Raw genomic sequence first — 24,355 nt, 5'->3', positions numbered from 1 at the left:
AGAAGCCAACAGTTCATTGACATCATTCTATAATGCAATTTAATATCTGTGACATTCTAAATCAAATTAATCAGTCCTCTCACAATCAGAACATAAAATATTGTAACAGATCAACAAAGTGTGATACTGTCTAAGAGATAAAATCTGTACTTATCAAAAAATTTACTCTCAAATTTTAAGTCAAACAAATTTTCCTCAGTGTTGATAATGTACATATTGAACAGACTCATCATTAAACAAGATATTTCAGATTTTCTGCTGTTTGTTGAAACTAACAACTGTTAATATAGTGTTCATATTTTCTTCCATGGCTTTTATAATTGAAACACAGATGGAGGGAAAGAGAGACCCTCTTTGAGCATGCATGACTCAAAGTACACACTTGACTTTTAGTACTCATGCTTACTGATCAAGAAACCTGTATATTGTACATCCTTCTCACACATTTCAATCTCTTTTAACATATGCAATGCTAAAATCAATCAGAATCTTTTATTTACTCAATATTGAACACTCAAGATGAGCTACTTTAGAGAGTTAGGTTTCAAACATCTGATACTTCTTCTTTCATACCAAAGTTTCTAATGATCAGCCGATTTTGTTACAGGACTGGGGATTAATCTTGTTAAAGATACATGTTGGTGATTCTAGTCCTTTGTTAAAGGTTTAGAACTTTCTAAATGTTTTAGACATATTTATCATTTTTCTTCAAAAAGGGATAAAATCTTATTTTCCTTACTTAGGAGTGGAGATACAATAGAATGTATACAGCTAACAAATAATGAAATGTTGAGTACCAGGGTTAGAAACTCCATAAAATTACAACTCGCAAATAATTGCGAGTACCAAGAAAGTGAACTCGCAATTTTATAAGACTACTCGCAATTTTCATATAAAGTTAAATTTATATAAATTAAATACATGTAACTTAAGGAAAAAGTAACTACTGTACAATACACAAAATACAGATACAGGGTGACTTTTATTAAAATTACTGATTGAAATCAAAAGCATTGTGTTCTGTCATATTATATAATTTTGCTACAGTTTCAATGCAAAAAAATCAACTGGCAAGTTTTTTCGAGTTACCTAATTTTTAACTCGCAATTTTGGAATTCTAACTCGCGTTTTGCAAGTTGTATATAGTGAATTTCGAACCCTGAGTACAGCCATATCGTGTTATCAGGTAGTAGAAATACTGAGCTTGTAACTGTAAACATTGAATAATAGATCAAATAAAGCAAAGCTGATTGTTTTTATCTATTTAAAAAGAAGTGAACAAGAAGTCTGTGAGCCAATGCCTACTAATAATACCCCCACTCTGATGTGAATACACAAGTTCAGTTATGGACAGACACAGTGATAATCAGGAAGTTGACATCGGATTTGTCCAAAAATGAATCCCACCATATGGCAGGCCTAAACAGTGAGTGTGCTAAAATTTCAAACATCTGCGATGAGTGGTTGCTGAGAAAACTTCCACCCAAATTTGTTATGTATGGTACAGAAAGATGCACGGATAAACAGGAAGTTGACATTAGATTTGTGCAAAAATGAATCCCACTATGTGGCATGCCTAAACAGTGTGCTGAAATTTTGAGCATTTGCAATGAGTAGTTGCTGAGAAAACTGCGACCAAAATTTGTTATGTACAGACGCAGAGATAAACAGGAAGTTGACATCGGATTCGTACATGAATGAATCCCACCATATGGCATGCTTAAACAAAGAGTGCTAAAATTTCAAGCATCTGTGATGAGTAGTTGCTGATATAACTGTGACCAAAATTTGTTATTTATGGTACGGACAGACACACAGATAAACAGGAAGTTGACATCGGATTCATACAAAAATGAATCCCACCATATGGCATGCCTAAACAAAGAGTGTGCTAAAATTTCAAGCATCATGAGTAGTTGCTGAGAAAACTGCGACCAAAATTTGTTATGGACAGACACACATACAGACAGGCGGACAGACAGACAGATAGACACACAAGGATAAAACAGTATACTCCCCTTTCCTTCAGTGGGGTATAAATAGTTTTGTAACCTGATATTTATCAAAGTGTTTATTCTGTCAGGTGCAACTTTTGGATACTTTTACTTTTTAATTATAAGTACATAATTGAAAAAGAAAATTATTCCATCATCAGGAAAGATTTCAATATTGTATCCAGTAACAAGAAAAATCACCGAAATCAATACAAGAAGCGACAGTTTCTCCATGGGTTGATTTGTGTACTTTTAAAATATTTGTTACATGTGCGTTTCTTCCCTGGCATCACACATACGAATTTAACACAGTGATCTATACAAGATATCACAAGGCAATGCACATAATAAATTCTCACTTTTCAAACATGGCTTAAAATCAATATGCTATGTTAACTATGATTAAAATAAAAATTAGATTAACAAAAAAAATTATGTCAAATCTGTATGTCCAACAATATACAAACTTAATGCACAGAATCAATAATGCACAGATTCAGCCTTTGAAGTTTCTGTGGCAAGCACTTTGTCTATTTATATCCCCCTCTGAACATATTCCTGGGAGTCAGACATGACGGCACCAATGTCTCATATGTTCATCAGAAAGTAAAAAATACAGTGTGAAGTCAATAAATAGAATTTCTTTGTACAATTGCTCACCGAGGAACCTAGGTCATTTCTTATGTCAGAAAACAAATGATATTCCTCCATCTATATTAAAGACACAAGAAGGGTCAGATAAAGCTATGATGATCTTATAACGAACATCAAACACAAAATCGGAGTTCCAGGTGGGCCGTGTCACACAGCTGGGGTGTTAAGCAGCTGATTAACAAGTGGTGATTAAATCACCTAGGGGCGGTAACTCCTTTTTTCGTAGCATATTGTACATTAAAATAAAAGCCGGTGAAACTCAGGCCAGATAACTGTAGGTGTCTTTCTGTCCCTCCACTCTCTCCAGATATTCCTTCTCAATCAGAATGTCTATGCATTTCTGTCAAAAAAAGACAAACTGATGTTAAATACTTAAAACATTGTATCCAGTCATCATAGTAATGAAAAGACACGACTGTAAAATCACAGCAAAGCACAAAGACCTGGCTCCAGGGTCCTTAAAACTTAGATGACCTCACTTTTGATCTCAGTCTCACTTTTAAGTAAAACATTCTTATTGTAAAAAGTGAGACCGATAGTGCCTCTCAGTTTTATGGCCTCGGAGCCTGGATTGTGTTTGAGTAAAAGAGCAAAGAGGTCTTAATCTTTATTATAGGTATTTCGAGTTTGAATTCAGTTGCATAATGGAGGGGGGTTAAATACCTTAAATTTAAGGAAGGGCTTACCTTAATTATAGGTACTCTGGGTTTGAATCGAGAAGAAAGCTGATTCAGGACCTCAGCTAACAGCTGTTGATGCTTCAACACTTTCCTCATCTTCATTATACGTACAATAGCAGCCTGTAACAGAGATAAAACACAATAAACAATGGCATCTGCCTAAACTGTATATGGGTGAATTAAAAAAAAATGACCACCAAACTGAAATTTTTTGGAAAAATTCAACTACTTATAACATATTTTTCACTTATATCATCATGTTGCACATGCATTCTAGTTTAAAATCCTGAAGTGGCAATAGAATAGTTAATTGGATTAAAAAGTTTCAGAATTTTTATTAGTAAAATTTCTTTTGAAAAAAGAAAATATCATTACACCTTAAAAGACTTTCTAAAATACATAATCACAAGAAATTATATTTTTTATGCTTCAAAATGGTAAAAGGGGTATAAATGATTAAATCTAGACCTTGATTGAGTATCTTCTCTTGTATATGTGACAAAAAATTGGCTTTTTGATTGTTATTTTACATTATTTTTTAATTCTGGTTTGAAAAAGTTTTAATATGAAAAAAATATGAAACAATAAAATTCCCAAAAATTCACTTTTTGGTCCGTTTAACTCTTTCCCCCTCACAAGCGCCTCTCGACGCCTAGCCAGGATTTCCGCACAAGCGTCTCTCGACGCCCATCCATGATTACCGCACTAGCGTCTCTCGACGCCTATACAGAATTTCCGCACAAGCGCCTTTCGACGTCTTGTTATTTTAAGACTATGTGAAAACGAGACTATGACGTCGGCAACTTTGGGGCAGGTATCAAATTGAAGCGTTATTATTGGCCTACAAAAATAAAGTATGTGCACTGTCATCAATTCACGTGTACCTATAAATAGAGATGGTTTTTACCTTGTATGGTAGGAAAAACAAAAGTTGTTTATTCAAAATGGCGGATTACGAACAATGTACGGTGAGATTATTTCTATTCACGCGACGATTTAGATAAACTTTATGGGCTTTAGGATGCTGAATCGAATACATATATTCATAAAGAATTCATTTGTGCAGAAAAAATTAATTTGGAACTTTATAATTGGCCAGAAAACCTTCGACATTTCATGGTGTGCAAGTTGAAAGTCACATGGCCAGTATTCCGGAGCCGATTTTTGTGTAAAAACAACTGCAACAAAAGATTTCTTGGGTGATATGTTTTCTCCAAACATTATTATAGACTATGTGCATCACAAAAATAAAAGTGCACGGAGAATAAATGCACAGAAGAGAAAGGAAGACCGTGTCTGGTACAAAATCACTGAAGCAGAAAAGAAGGCTTACTTGGCCAAAAAAAGAAATTAAAAAGATTATCCGTTTGTGTAAACTTCGCAGTGTGCATCTATGCAAAATGTGGATCTTTTCACATACCAAAATAGACATTGAAACCTTTTTATTGACTGTAAAATGATTAAATTCTAAATATTTTGTCATGAAAAATGTGTGTATATACGCTGACTCTTGACATTTACCAAACTTTTTCTTAGTTTAAAAATAAAGGATTGGCTTTAAATTATCATCATTGTGAAGATGAGATTGTGCTGAAAATAAAAATACTTGGTTTTATATACTTTTACCCAATAATTTGAGAGTAATAAGAATAAATATAAAGCACTGTGATTTTTTTCTTTATTTCTGAAAATGCCTGAGTAAATGGAGTTATCACTGATGCTAGACTGCTGTGGAGATAAGGCTGCAGCAGTGGCTTGCTACGGGAGTATACAGTAACGCCTTATCTTCAAAGCTCTGAGGGGGAAAGAGTTAAGTCAATTCTTTAAATCTAAGCCAAAAAAGAATTTTTATATACGAGTTCTCTTACAAAAAATACTAGATTTTGAAGTGACCCTATGTTACATTATTGTGTTGCACTCCTGACATCTGATATGTATTTTATTTAACATTGTTTTAAAAATTATAACACACAATTATCCATTCTTATTTTGTAAATCAATTTGTCGTTTTGATATTTTTCATCGTTTACAGCAGGTTTTTCATTTTTTGAGAACCTTAAAACATGATTATTTGCAAAGTATAAAATATATAAATTGTATTAAAAAATATATGTGAAATGAAAACTATTCCCTGAATTGACTGTAAAATTTCTGTAATTTGTTGATAGACATAGTATTTTGAACATCAAATAGTATCAAACATTTTTTTTCAACTTATTTTTTAGTAAAGATAGTTAAAAAGCATTGGTAATTATAAAGCAGTTTTGTTGCACTCCTGACTGCAGTAAAATTTAAAATGAAAACCACAGAACACAAAAATTCATAAAGTGTTGGCAACTTAAAGTGGTAATGAAATTGTGCAATACAGTGTATTTATAGCCCAATACTTCATAATTAAAACAGATGAAAGTATTTAAAATTCGCATTTTATCTGGAATTATTCCCTATTTATGTCAAAAAACTAGCTTAAATGTATATGTAGAAGATAAAATATATTTAAATAACATATATTCCTTTAGAGGACAAACACAGTTACCCACCAGAAAAATTCTACTCATCATTTTTTCTTTATTTTTATTCTTATTGGATGATTTATAATTCTAACATATTTGTTGCACTCCTGACCAAAAGCATTCGGGCCTTTAAAGTAGAATTGTGAAGTGAAAATTACATAAGAACTTGTTCTGTTGTTTCAGTGAAGTTGAGGAGGAATTACTTGAATTTTATGACAATTTTTTAGTGTGTTTATTTTTAACATTCATTAAAAAAATCACAAAAAAGATAAAACACATCTGAATTGATAAAATTGAAAAAGGAAGGATTTTAATAATAAAACTGTCAATAATTTAGTATTAAATTATACAAAAAGATCATTATTAATTAATGAATACTTCTAAGCATGAATAGAAGTGTTTTCGTCACACAACTTGAATCTTTAAAAAAATGTGTTGCACTCCTGACCATAGAAATATAGATCTGAAGCACAGACAGATCCTGTAATTGATAAATCTATTTGGTAAAAATGTTCTTTGTGTCTTTATTTTCCAAAATAAAAATCAGAAAATCATACAATACCGGTAATTCTAGTTTTTTCATGCTTGGGAGTAAAACATCAAATGTTGCACTCCTGACATTATTGGGTATGCACATATACTTGACTCTCATTAATGCTGCTTGTGATTTATATAACATTTTTAAGTTTTAAAATGTACATCAGTTATTGTTTTATAATTCAAAATTTCTTTCTTGTCTTAATTTTCTTTCAGAATTTTACAAATGATGTTTTTTGGCAACACTACATTTTTTCTGTTGCACTCCTGACATGGTATAACATTTTTTTAAACATCAGCCATGGCCACAACTTGATTAAACGAAAGTTACTACAGTCCACATTTAAAGCTCAATACTTTGAATATAATCAGGAAAGTCTTTATTTTCAACATAAAGCATTACTGTTTATTTCACAGATCTCCGAAAAATATTGAAATTTCAAAATGTCACAAAAAGGTGTTGCACTCCTGACAATTTTAGCATAATTTTTGGGCAGAACTTTTTTGTTAATTGAGATATCAACGAGATATTTGGCAGGTATTTAGACACTATCTAAAGACATATGCTGAGACATAGAAATCTATTTTCATTGCTTATATCTTTAGTGTGGGTTGATAAATATGCGTGTGGTCATTTTTTTTTAATTCACCCATATGTACTGGCCAAAAGGGCTGTTACGGTTCACAGTTTCAGGTCAAATCGGTTCTGTAAATTTTCGGATCAGTTTCTTGTTATTAGATTCGATTATTCACATCTATTTTAAACCTTAATTTCATGAATTAAACTTGAAAATTAATTCACCTTGAAAACAAGTCTTAGCCATGTTCATGTCTAGACATCTGTGTTTAGGACTACTAGCCTGACAATTAGCTAAACATGACCACTTTTGCTTGTTTTCATAATTATCTCATCCCTTTGTGACAAGTGTTTTGTCATGGATGAAGTAGATTTCAGTTGTGATGTTTATTCATCACCGTTATCGTCATCATTCTTTTGATTTCAATGCCATTTTTTTGATAAAACTGATTCTAACATATAAACCAGACCCAAACCAGAATCTTGAAAAATGGAACTGAAACCAAACCAAACAACTTGGACCCCGGTTTTCAGTTATTTTGGGAAACCGTGACGGCCCTACTGGCCATCTCAGCAAAAAATCACAGCAACTTCCTTAAAAATGAATTCAATGTGCTTCATCTTATATCATGTATATGTGTTTATATTAGAAAGAAATCTCAATTGTTTTTTAGGACTGTTCTGAACTGGGTTTTTTTGTGAGGACTGACCTGTATAAGAAGTTTTCTGTCTTCCTCTATATGTTTGTGTGTTGTCTCTTGTTCCATTTTCACTTCCGTTTTCAGAGGCACATTTATGTTCACACGTAATTTTTTGCTGCAAAAGTTCATAGTATAATTAATTACTGCTCAACAGTAAAATAGATTTATCACAATACCAAGCCACAAGCAATGAAAATCTGAAATAAGTAGAATATCATAGATGGAGGACTTTGAAAAACATGTACAATAGGTAATTTGGTGAAACATTTACCATTTCAAACCATGTGTGAACACATTCTTGGAGAGGACCACTATCCCATGACACAGACAAGATAATGAGCAGATCGATGCATGTCTATCTACTGTTAGACCTTTTAACTTCAGATGATAGATGCCATACAGCAAAAATACTTAAGACAAGTATATTGCCTGAGACATTTAACCCAAGGCACTAACAAGAAGTATCAATGGACAAAGATGTCTGTAAGAAGTCTTTATCCCAAAGCACAGAAAAGTGGGAGCAATGGACATGCTTCTGCATAGGACCTTTAGATTCCGGCACAATCAAGTGGGACCAATGACATCACATGTCTACTGCATGGGACCTTTAGATTAAGGCACAGTCAAGTGGGACCAATGACACCACATGTCTACTGCTAGATACCAATGGGCAAACATGTCTTCTGCTAAACATCAATGGATATACACATCTAGTTCTAGATATTAATGGACAGACATGTCTACTGCTAGACACCAATGGACAGACACATCTAGTGTAAGATAGCAATAGACAGACATGTCTATTGCTAGACACATTTATTGCTAGGCATCAAAGGACAGACACATTTAGAGCTAAATAGGACATACACATTAACTGGCTAAGTATCAATGGAAAACCATGTCTTCTGCTAGAGTCCAATGGACTGACATTCTAAGGCTAGAGACCAATGGAGAGATATGTCCTCTTTGATCAAGGCACAGACAAGAGGGATCAGTGAACAATCATGTCTGGTGTAAAAAACCATGGGCAGATGTGTCTACTGGTAGACATCTCTAGACCAAGCCACAGACAAGAGGTACCAATAAACAGACATGCCTACTCAGTGTTGTGGTTAACTTTTGAATCCTTAGGGGTCATGTGGGCTCCTAACTTTTCAAATTTTACGAGCCCACATTATATGTAAATTAAAATAACGACAAAAATCCTAAATTTTTCTTATTGATTTTTTTTATTTGTAGTATCAATATATTCGCAGTATATGAATTTTTGCCACGTTTTCTCTTTTCTAAAAACTTTGATCCGATAAAATAATCATTTCATCATGTACATTTTGAAGTGTTTAACCTTATACAAATGAAGCGTCTATGGCTTAACAAGGGGGCATATTCAATAATAAATGACTTACAACCTGTGATGAACTTTGATCCCAATCTTTTAATGCGTGCATTTGACACGGTAATTCAAATTCTATCTGTGAATAACTAGTCGATTGGAGTGTGTGACAACCATAGCCGATTGTTACAATATTTCTATTAGAATGATCTCAAACATTTGCTCTCATATCATCAGATTTAACGGAGATAAATCGCCATGTTTGATCTCAGTCACATATATGTTTCAAAAATATGCTTTTACGCAATACAAATAATCTAGATAAGTAGAGCGTTTTCTTTCAAAACTGAAAGTATATAAAATATAACACTGAAATGTGCTAATGTTCCGAAAAAAAAATAGTTTGCCATCTGTGCGACCAGATTTTTATTATCTAATTGCCCACAGCAAATTTTACTCGCATTTGCGAGTGGTTATCCACAACCCTGCTACTAGCAGACATCTCTAGACCAAGCCACAGACAAGAGGTACCAATAAACAGACATGTCTACTGGTAGACATCTAGACCAAACCACAGACAAGAGGTACCAATAAACAGACATGTCTACTGGTAGACATCTAGACCAAACCACAGACAAGAGGTACTAATAAACAGACATGTCTACTTGTAGAGATCTCAAGACCATGCCACAGACAACACAGAGAATACTTTAACTTTTTAAGATGACATGTTCTTAATGATAAACACTGAAATTTTTATAGATGATATCACAATCAATCACATATCTTACTTTAAAGGTGCTTGGACACAGATTTGAAGATAATATTTTCTCAAATTTTCTGTATAATTTCACGACTTATATATGGCTATAGCATTTCATACTAAAATATATAAAAAATTTCTTTCATCTCTAAGTTTTTAAAACTTCGAATTTCTGGACGCGTTGGATTGCCACATCCTTGCGCTTTCACATATTTTAATTTTATTCTTAATACAGTGTGGACTCGTTATTACAGTGACGGTTTTATAAGATAGAACGTTTATTACGTTGAAAATTCAAAGCACAAAACCATTTCTTAACAAATCTATACAAAACAGAACTGTTTATTACGATGTCCAAAAATGCCGGGACTCGGTATTACGATGTAAAAATTCTGTCCAAAATTTTTTTACTTCCCGTGTTTATTCAGTGTTGATCGACTGTAGACAATTAAGGAAACGCTAAATAAACATTGAAACACCTGTGCTCTGACACAGTGTTAACTTGCAGGGCCGTTAGGTGATTAGTGACTCTTGACTGCACACACCTTGACTGTTCTAGCGAGGTCAGCAGAATTGGAGACGTGTCAAAGCCATTGTTAAACAATTAAACTGTTTATTTATAAATGTAGTCTCTAGTTTATCTATCTCTGTAAAGTTTATTTTATTATTTTTTTTACTATGGTTAATAAGTAAAATTAATTTATTAAATAAAGCATTACATTTAATCGTATGCATGTATGTTAAATAAGTAATGTGTAATTTCGTTTGCAGTTAAGCGGGAATTGACAGCTTGGGTATCAAACATAATTTTGGCAAAATTTGAACTCCACTAACGTTTTAACAGCTTGGATAGTGGCTTGGACTACCTAACAGGTGTCAACAGAAATACAAATTGATAATTGCTTAACTGCTAATTGAACTCTGTTCAGTAATTTAAAAATTCAAATTTATTTTGACATTTAGCTTGTGTGTTCTCAAATTCCTGATAGGAATATGCCTATCACACTGCCCACTTTCATCAGTTGTTCACTGCAGCTCTAAGCTCATTGAACACCCAAAACCGCCCAGTGATGTATTGTTGTTATTTATGTAGTAATGATACGAAGACATTGAAAATTTTACGAATGCATTATCTAGACAGAAACGAAAGTAAAAGGAAATGGCAGCAGATAAATGAAGATTGCCGAAGTTTTTATAAAAATGTGCACATTTCTTTTAAAATGAAGGAAATAGAAGAAATAGCATCATGAAGATATCTATTCAAGATAAGTTATCAATAAATTATATGTATATAGCGTTTTAATGAAGAATTTGAATAGAAGAAGGAAACAAAAGGAGAAAAATACACCTCCTAATACAACAACAAGCTTTCAAAACGATGTTTTATGGATTTTATTGGGAACTTTTATTATGTTGCCCTCGGTATTACGATATTTTACCGTGACAAAATGAACATCGTTATAACGAGTCTGCACTGTACTTAAGAATAGTGGCAATTTTGTTGTGTATTAATGAAAAATATTAAAACTATAACCCAGAAAATTCAGAGTGGAAATGCTCGACAGCAAAACCCACTCACAGTATTGTAGGTCCGTGCTCAGTGGTGTGTGCAGAGTTTAACAATTGAACACACCCGGTGAATCGTAAACATTAACAATAACAGAGCTCGTGCCCCGTTTACAAAAACAGTTTATGTTTCACGGTTGTGTTTAATTTGTTAAAGTCTGTACACATCACAGAGCATGGACTGACAATACTGGATTATAGATGTAATATTTTTCATTAATGCATAACAAAATCGCTTCTTTTCTTAAATAGTAAGGATTAAGTTAAAATTTGTGTAAGTGCAAAGATGTATTAATCAAACACGTCCCGGAATTCATAGTTCCAATAATTTCCAGATAAAATAAGTTTTTAATTATATTTTCGTGTGAAATGCTATTGCAATATACAAGTCTTGATATTATACAGAAAATTTGAGAAAATAGTAAGTTCAAATCTGTGTCTAAGCACCTTTAACATTTTAACTTCATAATACTGACAATCAATCACATATCTTTTACTTTATAAAACTGATAATCATGTATCTTACTTTTTATATCCAAAGAATAATTCCAGAGAAGATGAAGGTCGGAGGTCATTCTCATCATCATCACAAACCAATAATTTAACTTTTAATAAAATCTGCAACACTTGAAGCAGTGTTTCCTGTAAAATAAAATGTTTTACATGTTCATTAAACACAGTAAAAATGAACTTAAATCAGAAAATTGCAATGCAGGGCTTAGGGATCACTTTGCCAGACAATATATCAGTCAGTCTGTAACTGTCTACATAAATATCTCTTAAGCTCTAAGCAGTAGGGATCTGACATTTTACAGATGGACTGCTTTACAAAAGGGCTTTTGAAAAATACCACACTTATTAACCTGGTCCCTAGACCATAAACAGAGAACAGACTTAAGTCAAAATTTTTATTTTGATTCTCAGTATCTGGAATTTTAGGATGAAAAAATTTGGATTGTTAAGTAGGTGGAATTTTTTTTCCCTAGAAAATTTCAATATCAATGCTGAATTTTCAAAATATATTTTCTGGAATACATAAAAAAAAAATTGCTTCCTGGAGGTAAAAATAAGTTTTGAGTCAGGCCATCTTTAGCCAATCGGTCGGGAGAGGGCAACCAAACATTTTTTTAAAAATGGGCGGAGACGTTAAATATTAAGTGTGTGCAATGTTTATCACCAAAGTTATTGAACTTACCTATCACCTTGGTTTTTAATTTTTTAAATTTTTTGGAGCTCTCCATGTATTTCCAAAGCAATACAATTACTTCACTGATGCGAGACCCTAGGAGATCAGCAAACATTTTTTTTTTACCTTAATCTTTGACCTTCCTTTCAATTCTATGGTAAAACCTAGTTTCATATAAACTACTAACTTCTTTTTAAATTTACTAAGTTATGATATTTACAGCTTCAAGTTGGCTGCTCTGTGGTTTAGATACTTATAGCTTTGTGCTGGGTGGTTAGGATATTTACAGCTTTGAGCTCTGTGGTTTAGATACTTATAGCTTTGAGCTGGGTGGTTAGGATATTTACAGCTTTGAGCTCTGTGGTTTAGATACTTATAGCTTTGAGCTGGGTGGTTAGGATACTTACAGCTATGAGCTGGGTGGTTAGGATACTTACAGCTTTGAGCTGGGTGCTTTCTTCCAGTTGCTGCATTGTCAGTTTGTTTACAGTATTATACTGTAGTAACACTGCCATCTGATATGTAGATGCCTGTAAAATAACGAAAAATATCAGTGTCTATTGATAATTACACATACACTGCAGTAAAATAATGACACTGTCAACTGAAGAATATGCCCATATTGAAGCAAGATTTGCTATTTCCGAAGAAGATACATGAAAGATCTCAATCAGGGAAAGATGGTTAAATAAGTCAAAAAAAAATTACAAACTCTGATAACTGTCAAAAACTGCTTATACATGGCCTTAAAACTTTCATGAACTTTGGTGGTAAAAATTATAAAATTAGAAGAGACTCTAGCAGAAATAGAACACCACTACAAACTGGTATTGTGTGGGACTACCATTAACTGTTATTAGTGAAAACTGAGTTCAATTCTAATGGTTCTTATGAAACACAAAACCTTTTCTAGTTTTACTTCAAAGTGAGAAGATAATAGTTGAAGAGTTCATAATTGAATCAAATATAAAATGTAGCTTAAACACAGACAGAACTATGAGAGGTCTCAATTAGTTACCTGCAGAGTCTTAAACACAGACAGAACTATGAGAGGTCTCAGTCATTTACCTGCAGAGTGTAGCGATTCTTGAAGCAGTGAGTGACCAGCTCGCCCTTGGAATGATGATACAACCAGTTCAGTTTTCGACCACTGTGTCTGTTGTTATAGAAACACGTAAACCTTTGGAAACTCCTCTCAAGCTGTAAAACAAACAGAGCTTACTTCACAAAGAAAAATAATAAAGCAGAGAAATAAGCTCATTGATTATTAATATTTGTCTTCTTCATTTTATATTACAGATTTTCCAGACGTTTGAAAAATATAAATCTAAACTGAAATGTGACAATAAACAGAAGTCATTAAATAGGAAAGGTTGTTCCTTTAACCTCCTTTGGAGAGTTAATTTAGGGGAGTTAAATGTAGGTTAATTTAGGGGAGTTAAATGTAGGTTAATTTAGGGGAGTTAAATGTAGGTTAATTTAGGGAGTGAAATGTATGTTAATTTAGGGGAGTTAAATGAAGGTTAATTTAGGGGAGTTAAGTGTAGGTTAATATAGGGGAGTTAAATGTAGGTTAATTTAGGGGAGTTAAATGTAGGTTAATTTAGGGGAGTTAATTGTAGGTTAATTTAGGGGAGTTAATGCTAAGTTATACCCACCTCTTGAGGGAGAACAAAAGTACAGTCACAGGATTGCTGGAAAGGCCAGGAGCCAGAACTTAGGACCTGTATGCTGAAGTCAACTGAAAGAAAAACATCATTTATTAGGTTAAGGCCAGGAACCGGAACTTAGGACCTGTATGCTGAAGTCAAGTGAAAAACATCAACATTTAGTAGGTTAAGGCCAGGAACCAGAACTTAGGACCTGTATGCTGAAGTCAACTGAAAGAAAAACATCAACATTTAGTAGGTTTAGGCCAGGAGCCAGAACTTAGGACCTGTATGCTGAAGTCAACTGAAAAACATCAATATTTAGTAGGTTAAGGCCAGGAACCAGAACTTAGGACCTGTATGCTGAAGTCAACTGAAAGAAAAACATCAACATTTAGTAAGTAAGGCTACTACCACTGGTAGTACCAGTAACATCAAAATCAATCTGACAATGTCCTGTCAAAAAGCTGAAAACAGAAAATGACAGTCTGCAGTTTAACATCCCTTACAGTGAGTACAATCTTTTGTTGTACATGCATTTTAAGAAAGACGATAGATAGCCATATAATTTTCATTCAACTAGATGTGTCGTAACGCCACGAATGCCCCCAGGCAGCCAAAATTTCAAATTGTAAATTGCACATTTGTAGCCGAGATAATGATTAGAAATTGTGCATTTTTAAATCTTTTCTAAGTTCAAGGGGGATAACTGTCAAAAATCATCGAACCACGACCAAATTCGAACTTGACCTGTATTTTCTGGTAAAATACCTGCATATGCACAGTCTTTCAACCTTATACATACATCCCTACAAAAGTAAGAGAGTGGAAACTGAAAATTTCTCATTTTTACTTAAGTTCAGAGGTATAACTCTGTCAAAAATCATCGGACCATGACCAAATTCAAACTTGACCTATATTTTCTGGTAAAATATCTGCAATTTAATCAGAAAATACAGATCAAGTTCAAATACAAATTTAAAACTAAATATGGCACTTGAAATCTTGGCTGCCTGCAGGGGCATTCGTGGCATAATGACACCTTTTTCTACAGTGCAGTTGAGTTTGCCAAAACTTCGCTAAACTCATATTCTTCATAAATCTTTAAGATCCAAATATTTTAAAAGAAACACTTGATTTAGACTTATTATGTAACTTTAACAACTCTGAAGATAAAATCTAGGGAAGATAACTCCTTCATAATTATAGAACATTTCTCAAATATACCATTTAAGTTATAAAATAATACATTACACATTGTAAAGTAGATTTTCTTCATGTCACTTTAGTGACCTCGGTAACAGAATACTACTTACTATCCAGAGGTTCTTCCGACGTTTTCTTTAAGTGATCTCGGAACTGATCGTTCAGTTCTTTACTGACGCTGACATCCTGGAACATTCTCTGGAGTTTAGATGTATACTCAAAGCCACAGGCTTGCTGTAAATACAAGACACACCATTAATATTACTCCAAATCAACTCTTGTATGAAAGAGTAATTCCTGCACTAAACCACTCATCAATTAATCTTTATAATTTTATTTTAAGCATGTCAAACTGATTGAAAATTATTTACAAAGTTTTCATCTCAAGTGAAGTGAATCACTGACCTTGAGTTTTGAGATCATACTGGCCTCGGCATCGTCACTAGCAGACATGTGCTGTACTAGACGTTTAGCCAACATCTTACTATAGAACTTTTGAAACACATCCTTATCCTCAATGTACTTGAACACAATCATCTGGAAAAAATCAACATAAAAGTCAGCGGTAATGCAAAAACAAATAAAGAAAAACGTCATCCATATAAGGAAAAAATTTACATCAATGCAGCAGTAGCATGAGATAAATTCTGAACAGGAAATCAACTTTATATTGTACATGTTGTAAAAAATACAGAGTTCTGACAGTAGGGTGTTGAATGAGGGGAAAACAGTGCTTTAGGAATGTTGGAATCGGATTTCACTTGGCTTTGTTATTTGGATATTTTCCTAAACCTATTTATGTATTAACATTGTACCCTCTATTCAGTTCTTGTATTACTGATCTAATTCCCACCTTTTACATCTGAGAACAATAAGAATGTACAGTTACTAATGTACAGTTACTAATGTACAGTTACTAATGTACAGTTACTAATGTACAGTTACTAATGTACAGTTACTAATGTACAGTTACTAATGTACAGTTACTAATGTACAGTTTCTAATGCATGTTTTCACGTATTTTATACAATGTTACACGTAGCAGACCTTTTCATTTCTTCTCATATTTACTCTGCATGCTTAAATTTTTCGGCATTTGGTTAAATTATTTTTTAAAAAAAATTGACTCAGTTCATTGTTTGTGTTTTTTGGAGATATTTTACTCCACATGCTTGTTTTCATCATTGATTTTTATCTTGTAAAATTTGAACACTGTGCATATTGTTTACTAGTGATTGGTTAGTTTTCATAATTGATCATCGGTTGGAATTGGTTACTGCTTCCGATGCAATTTTACCGATTATAATTGGATGTCATAGTTTTGTATATAAAAAGCAGACTATTACAAGTATTTCAAATTTTTTCTTTAACATGATATATAAAATATATAATATATTGTTTTCTTTGTTGTTTTGCTTCTTTTACACTTTCTATATATCCACATTTTGGTTCTGAATCACCTGTATCAGATGCAGATGCCATTTTCTTTCATTACAAATAAATATATTTTAAACTGAGAAAGGATAATTCCCGAATGCATTTTATAAGAAGTTATTGTTTCCAATGATCGATTATGAAAAATAATAATCAATTATCGGAATCGTTAGCATTTTTTGGTCGACAATCGATGTTTTCTGATTATCGGTACAACACTATTGTTAACTGCAATTGTTCTGAAAACTTTCTTCAACTTACACAAAAAAACATTAAGAAACATAAAAGTTAATAACTCCAGATTTATATGCACACCCTGTAACATTTTGTTTTTATAAATCATTCAATAAAACATTTCTTTGTCATTAATTGATCTCTTGTTATACATTCTCTGTATCATAATAAAAGGCCTAATATCCTCTTCAATTTATAAATTATTCAAGTAAAAATTCACAATTTTTTAGTATTTTAAGGTATATGTTGTATGTATGTGTGTGTTTGGGGGTGGGGTGAGAGTTGTTATTGTTGTTGTAATAACAATGATAACAGAGTCCCTGGGATACATGTAGGTACTGATCACTTGATTTCTTGATTTAGGGTGTACGTATGTGAGTGCATATGGGGGGGGGGGGGGGAGGGCTCAGATACATGTAGGTACTGACCACTTGATTTAAGGTGTCCTCCAATTCTGCTTCCTCTGGATTCTTAGAACTGTTCAAAATATCACAAATTATTGTCACCTTTCACAAATAATCATCAACTTCATACAAAAGGGTACATGCTACCAGTCTTTAACAAGAAAAGATAGAAAATTTACATCTACAAATTACGTAGATCACTTAGATTCCATTACTTACCTCTTTTTGAGTAACAAATCACAGTATCGGGCCAGTAGTTCAGGGGACTTGCTGGAGGAGTTGGCCATTTTAGTGACGGAATTACAATTAATAAATCTTCCACAGGCCTGTAAAAAAGTTATCAGATTTTACACACTGCACATTGCGAGGTGAATTAAAGAAACTTAAACTTCTCTGAAATTTTAAATTTAAATTGCATAAATTCAGTTTAAATTTTGTCCTGGAAAATTTCAATTCAACAAAAATTCTGCATGTATTGTGACTTCCAAGCGGATTATATTTAAAAAAAAATTATCAATAAATGATTTTCAGTGACTCTACTTACAAGTATTTTAACTAGGAAAAGACAAAGAGAGCCCTCCCTAAAGATTAGAACTGCTTGAGGCTGAAACTTTGTGCTAATCACACATTACTTTTTATGATTTATCCCAATAAATAAAATATATCCAACAACTTTAAATAGCTACATCTTCAAAGTGATTTTAGTCAATATTTATAATGCCCCACACATAGGTATTCTTAACGTACTTCTTTACTGATCTAACCTTGTCTAAGGCAGCAACAAATCCTGCATCATTGCTAAATGCCGTCATAACAAGGGCGTGGTATTTCTTGTGGACATCAAGAATTGTCTGTACATACATCTTAGGATCCTGATAAAAATACACAAATATATTCTCTTTTCAATTTGTGTTAAATGATATATTACTTTGTTTTCATGTACATGCACAAAATACAACTTTATAAAATCAGGAAAAGTTTTCTCTTTGTTATTTTTGTCTCATAAAATTAACGTACAGGAAACAATAAGTATAACCATACATAAATAAATGTAAGAAAAGCTGCTATTTGTACAGATATGTGTTTTTTAATTACGACTGACATTGGTCTCTGTATCATTAATTCAAGACAGCGACCAAAGGGTTGTCAACCATGATATTTCCCTGCCACACTTACATTGAGAGCGGAGTCCCCACACTTGTCTATGGCAACTATACACACTTATATTGAGAGCAGAGTCCCCACACTTGTCTATGGCGGCTATACACACTTACATTGAGAGCAGAGTCCCCACACTTGTCTATGGCGACTATACACACTTACATTGAAAGCGGAGTCTCCACATTTGTCTATGACGGCTATACACACATTAAGAGCGGAGTCCCCACACTTGTCTATGGCGGCTATACACACTTACATTGAGAGCGGAGTCTCCACACTTGTCTATGGCGGCTATACACACTTACATTGAGAGTGGAGTCCCCACACTTGTCTATGGCGGCTCTATACACTTACATTGAGAGCAGAGTCCCCACACTTGTCTATGGCTATATACACACTTACATTAAGAGTGGAGTCCCCACACTTGTCTATGGCTATACACACTTACATTGAGAGCGGAGTCCCCACACTTGTCTATAGCGGCTATACAGACTTACATTGAGAGCGGAGTCTCCACACTTGTCTATGGCGGCTATACCCTGGTTATAGATGTGCGTCTCCAGCAGACATTTCAGCTGTCCTAAGCCGTCCTGAATCCTGGAGACCAACTGATACATCCTTCCTAGGTCTACAAATAAAATAGATGTCTCTCAAAAAAGTAGGAACACATTGTTATTATCTGCACCAGTTTCTGGACAGAGTACAACTTGATATATTGCACTGCATTTAAAATTTTTTTGGAATGAAAATATTAGATCAGTTTAATATTTAGCATTAAATTCTCCAACATAAATAAGGTCTGCAGAAGTGAACCTCTGATAAACAGGCTAGGTCAACTTACAGACTGAAAAAGTCCAAATTGGTCAACTTACAGACTGAAAAGGTCCAAATAGTTACAGACTGAAAAGGTCCAAATAGGTCAACTTACAGACTGAAAAGGTCCAAATGTTTAATTCTATTCCTTACCTTCATTTTTGTCATCATCCAACAAATGTTGAAATTCGAAGTGGAATACCTCCAGGTGTTTCTCTATCATCACTTTCTCACACTTCTTGGCGAGGACATCTTGTGTGCTCTCGTGTAAGTACAGCTGTACTCGCTTCTGCTCTTCCATCAGTCGAGCTTCCTCCTAAAAACAAACATATTTATCCTGTAAAAACATCGTTCATCTTTTGAAATTTGTTATGTTTGTCTAGTGCTGCACCATAAAAAAAAAAGAAAAAAAACAAGATACAACTTTTAATTCAGAGAATCACTGATTCTTTGTACATTGCAATATTTTCCACTAATGACATGTGCTGCATATTTATGACATCTGTTAAAGTGATTTTTTTCCCATCTGTTTCTAAAATGGGTCAGGCAATTTTTTTTTCCATCACAGACACTGTCTAGTGCTGACAATTTCAAAGGGAGACAACTGTACCTTTTTCATGTACTCTGTGACAGGATTCTGTCTTAAGAACTCAGTGCTCTCCCTTGTATAGTACCGCTCTGTGTCCTCCAGGAATGGGGTCTCAAAGTGTTCCTTGTAGACCCCCAGGGTGGGGCCCTTACTGGTGGGGTCATCCTCATTCAGCCCCAATTCCACTAAAACAAAAATCATCCAACCGTTAGCATGCATTCAGTCCTCAATTCCACTACCACAAAAATCACTCCACTGTTAACATACATTATAACACTGGTATTAGGATTAGTAGGAAAACAACAACATACTTGACTCATTTATTACATCACGTTTACTGTAAATACTGAATATAATGCAAAATGTATCTAGTACTTTTTAATCTGCTTTCTGAAGGATCTGCTACAGAAAAATGACTGACAATTGCATTAACTTCTTATTACATACTACTTTTAAATTCATACATGCTATTTAAATGTTAACTTAGCGAACTGTTTCAAATTATTGTTACAATCTGATGCTTCCAATAACTGGTAGAAATTCTCAATATCACCATCTTAGACTCACCATAGCAGTTTATGGCACCAATAACGCATAATATATCACCATCTTAGACTCACCATAGCAGTTTATGGCACCAATAACGCATAATATATCACACTCTTAGACTCATCATAGCAGTTTATGGTACCAATAACACTCTTAAGACTCACCATAGCAGTTAATGACACCACTGACTAGTCTGGTGTTGATTGTCTCCCCATTTCTCTCTTTTTCTATCAGCTTCAGGACTGCATTTGTCACTTGCTTGTTCAATGGCCGGAATAAATGTTCTCTCCATGTAATCAATGCCAACTATAAAATCAGTAAAATTTTACAATCAGTGAAATATCACCTTTCAACAAAACAGTGAACTTAAACTGTCAGTGAAATTATCACTACTCAACAAATCATAAAATTGTCATATCCTCTTGGACGGCTTCAGTAAATTTTCAGTACCACCAGGGATTTATCAGTACCTTCTCAGGGGCCGAAATTCGACCCCATTCCCAATTGAAAATGAGCTCATTTTTTCCCAATTTGGTTGCATTTTTTCCCAATTGGTGAACAATGCTTTTATATTCAATTTTCTTGGAAAAACACAGAGTAAAATTGTCAGATTGTCTGTAATTTTCATCTATTTAACTCATTTAGCAAAGCTACAGTCATAACATGTTTAACAACACTGTAAAAACATCGCCAATTTTTAATCCGAATTTCCTCCGTTTTTCTGAAAATGGTGATATTGTGTAATTGTATAGATTTGTATAGATTTTTAAGTTATTTCCACCTACTCAAATGATCTACGAATGAATGGTAAGGACTGTAGGCATTATTTCAGATAGAAAAATATATTTTCAATGTTTTAATACATATTAAAAGAGGATTTTGAGAAAATGTGTACTTTAGTATAATTTTTTCCAGGAGGTTTATTTTTTCCAGAAACAGATTCTATAATGACCTAAATTGAAATCTCATACACACATGTACTACCCTAAGTTGTATAAATACTTTATACTCATTGAAGTAAATTTTACTTTTATTAGTCAATTATTCATAATTGATCATGTATGATGAAGTTGGAACATATTTAATTGTCTGTTTGGTTGTCCAAATCAGAGTTCATGCTGAAATGTTAAATGATTTACACTTGAATACATGATTTAAGCAACATTTTTAATTTTTCCCAATTTCATCAAATAGCTGATAATTTTTCCCAATTCCCCAAAAATGGCATTTCCCAAAACAGGCTGATAAATCCCTGACCGCGTTATACTTTATCTATAGAAACCCATTTTTATAAGTTTGAACACAAAACAAAAATATAATATCACTGAAACATGATCAAATTGGACTCAAGTACCACATCCAAGAAATCAGCAGATAATAGTAACTGAATGCTTTCCAATAAAGATTCATCATAAATGTATATCACAGAGACAAAATTCTTACAGAATAATAAAGATTTCATCACTGATATTTATATATCACAGGGACAAAATTCTTACCGAATAAATTTCATAGATGCCCTTTGTTCCCTCGTCACACTCCCGTCTGACCCAGTGTCGATTAAGATACGCACAGACACCATTCAGAACACGACTAGAGAACTGGTAGTCCTCCCACTGCTTCGTGTAGAACGACAAAACCTGCTCGTCCAGTAGATCCTGCCCATCCTGTAACACAGATATCTAAATCACCATCGCATACACTTAGCTGCTCCAATTACTGAAACATCTGGGATTCATTATCGTAATGTTTGAACTTAAATACTGTGTGTACCTAATGTTATTTTATTTAGGTCTCTGAACTTACTGTGAGAAGATTGACTAAATATTGCTTCAGGAACTCTTTCAGTCGTTTGTATAGCTCTAATCCTACAAATTGAGCACCACCTGTTGGCTGGTTTGGGCCGCGGCGATTGGTCGGCACACGTGATTGCCTCTGTCCACTGGGACTTGATTGGTGGACACTTGTACAGTAATTATATACATGACTTATTTGGTCAAGGTGAAATCAATTTAGGGAAAGCTTACTTGCCTTTTCAAAATATGTTCTACCTTTAAATCAAGAAATGATACAAACAATACACAAGAATAGTTTAAATACACAAGAATAGTTTAAATTACATTTTAAAATGCAAAATTTGAAAATTTGAACATGTGTCGGCATTGAAAATAAAATAATGTTATGAAATTTGAAAAAAGAGCAAAATCAATCAAATATTCAGTGCATAATTCCATATTATAAGATTTTTGTTCTTTGACAATGCATATTTTTTCATTTCTTAGTTGAGAAAACAGAAACCATTTATATAACAAGGATACGTATACAGTTCCATATATCTGACTTTAGGCATGCTTTGTCGACTGTACACATTTTTTATTCCTTCTTTTAAATCATCCCAGATCTGATCAAGGCCAATCTGTTTCAGCCCATGGGGGTTCGCACCTCGACCACCTCCAGACATTATGGATACACTTCTGATTGAAATGCTCTATAATATGTTCTCCCTAGTCAATGCAGATATTTCAAGTTAGCTTTTCCATTTCTTCATTGAGTGGTGGTGAACTCAACTGAAATAAAAAGATTAACCATTTTATATTCTGTTTAAGATTTTCTTCTTCATTTTTTATCTCATTCAGAGAACATGGAGAATGACTAGTCAAAAATTTCCAACTTCTTTGTTCGGTAAAAAAATGAAGTAATGAAACCCCCTCTTACTATATTTATTTGTAATGGGCTCCAAAGAGATTGCAGTTTTATAGCAACATCTCCATATAAGGTATATTTCAAACGACAGAAGGTCTTTGATCATGTCAAAAAATAACACATCATGGATGGTATTTCACCGTGACCAAGATGGCGACGATCACAAAAGATTTCTCAATAATAAATTGTGTCATATTCTAAAAGAACTCACCGAGATGGATATCGTTCAACACAAGTATCACAAATCATAAATAAGACTTACCGAACAAATAATAAGAAAAGATTTTGTCCCACATTTCTCAATACCAAATTGTTCTATAGACTGACATAATAATCAAGATTTATTTCATCTTTAGTGCAAAGCCTTGCCACAAGAGGACGCTTTTTATTATATTCATAATTCGTACCATAGATATTTCGGGCCATATCTAAGCCTGCCTTTTCAGAGAAAAAAGAGAAGTCCATCTCTAGGAGTATATATATTCCTAAATTAAAATATAGAGTAAGAATGGCTTTATAGGAAAACTCCGTGATAAATATGTGTATTGTATAAAAAGCACGTGCTACATTTTTCTTTAAAATTCTTTATTGCCCTTCAGTTGTTCAGCTCTTCGGGATATCAAGATTAAATTCATAAATAGTGTCACACATGCATTTTTAGAAATTTAGGGGTGAACGGACAGAAAAATGATGGTCATGATATATACGTTTTTTTTAAGAATAATAATTATAAAATTAACCCCTGTACAGGCTGTCATAATAACAACTACAATGAAAATTAATTTTATATACAGCTTTTACTAAAATTGTACCGGCCCAAGTTATAAAGTTCTTTTGTATTCACCACACTAAACAGATCAAGTACGTAATTCAAAGACACTAGCCCAGTAGGTTTTATTCTCAAAATAATAAAAAAAAAAAATAGATAAATAAAATAAAATAAAATGGTCGACGTTTTAAAATAAATTGAAACTTTTCAATATTCAAACAGTGTGAAGAGGTTCTGAATTTTGCTGTATATTTTCTACCATTTTTTTTTTTAAAATAGGCTTGTAAATAAGAATCATTTATTAAATACTGATAAAGAACATTCTTTGCTGAACTTGATA

General features: G+C 33.3%; 1 protein-coding gene across 1 annotated transcript; it reads right to left on the bottom strand.

Annotated features, from left to right (window-relative positions):
• Nucleotides 1-23,596, bottom strand: LOC133191037 (cullin-1-like). The gene is made up of 20 exons (XM_061326695.1): nucleotides 23,509-23,596; nucleotides 22,862-23,110; nucleotides 22,350-22,530; nucleotides 22,043-22,210; nucleotides 20,708-20,849; nucleotides 20,016-20,179; nucleotides 19,559-19,721; nucleotides 19,090-19,220; nucleotides 18,196-18,303; nucleotides 17,651-17,757; nucleotides 17,456-17,504; nucleotides 15,765-15,896; nucleotides 15,470-15,593; nucleotides 14,163-14,245; nucleotides 13,573-13,704; nucleotides 12,942-13,034; nucleotides 11,845-11,960; nucleotides 7,666-7,771; nucleotides 3,335-3,448; nucleotides 1-2,988 (listed from the first exon to the last, which is right to left on the bottom strand). The coding sequence occupies exons 2-20, from the start codon at nucleotides 23,002-23,004 to the stop codon at nucleotides 2,908-2,910; spliced, it is 2,337 nt and encodes a 778-aa protein (XP_061182679.1). The 5' UTR covers nucleotides 23,005-23,110; nucleotides 23,509-23,596; the 3' UTR covers nucleotides 1-2,907.
• Between the last annotated feature and the right edge of the window lie 759 nt (nucleotides 23,597-24,355).

This window comes from Saccostrea echinata, unplaced genomic scaffold (genome assembly GCF_033153115.1).
Source record: "Saccostrea echinata isolate AGI-Se365-2 ecotype Australia unplaced genomic scaffold, CSIRO_AGI_Sech_v1 ptg000023l, whole genome shotgun sequence".
NCBI classification, from domain to species: Eukaryota; Metazoa; Mollusca; class Bivalvia; order Ostreida; family Ostreidae; genus Saccostrea; species Saccostrea echinata.
Note: the sequence above shows the minus strand (reverse complement) of the source record. Positions and strands in the feature narration are given on the sequence as shown.

What these genes read in the sequence shown, in the direction of transcription:
- LOC133191037 (XM_061326695.1), bottom strand. Translation starts at nt 23,004, where the DNA reads ATGTCTGGAGGTGGTCGAGGTGCGAACCCCCATGGGCTGAAACAGATT. An exon ending in CTTTTGTTCTCCCTCAAGAG is followed by an intron (nt 13,705 to 14,162) that starts GTGGGTATAACT and finishes TTTGTTTTACAG; the next exon opens with CTTGAGAGGAGTTTCCAAAG. An exon ending in TTATTCTTTGGATATAAAAA is followed by an intron (nt 7,772 to 11,844) that starts GTAAGATACATG and finishes GAACTTTTGCAG; the next exon opens with CAAAAAATTACGTGTGAACA.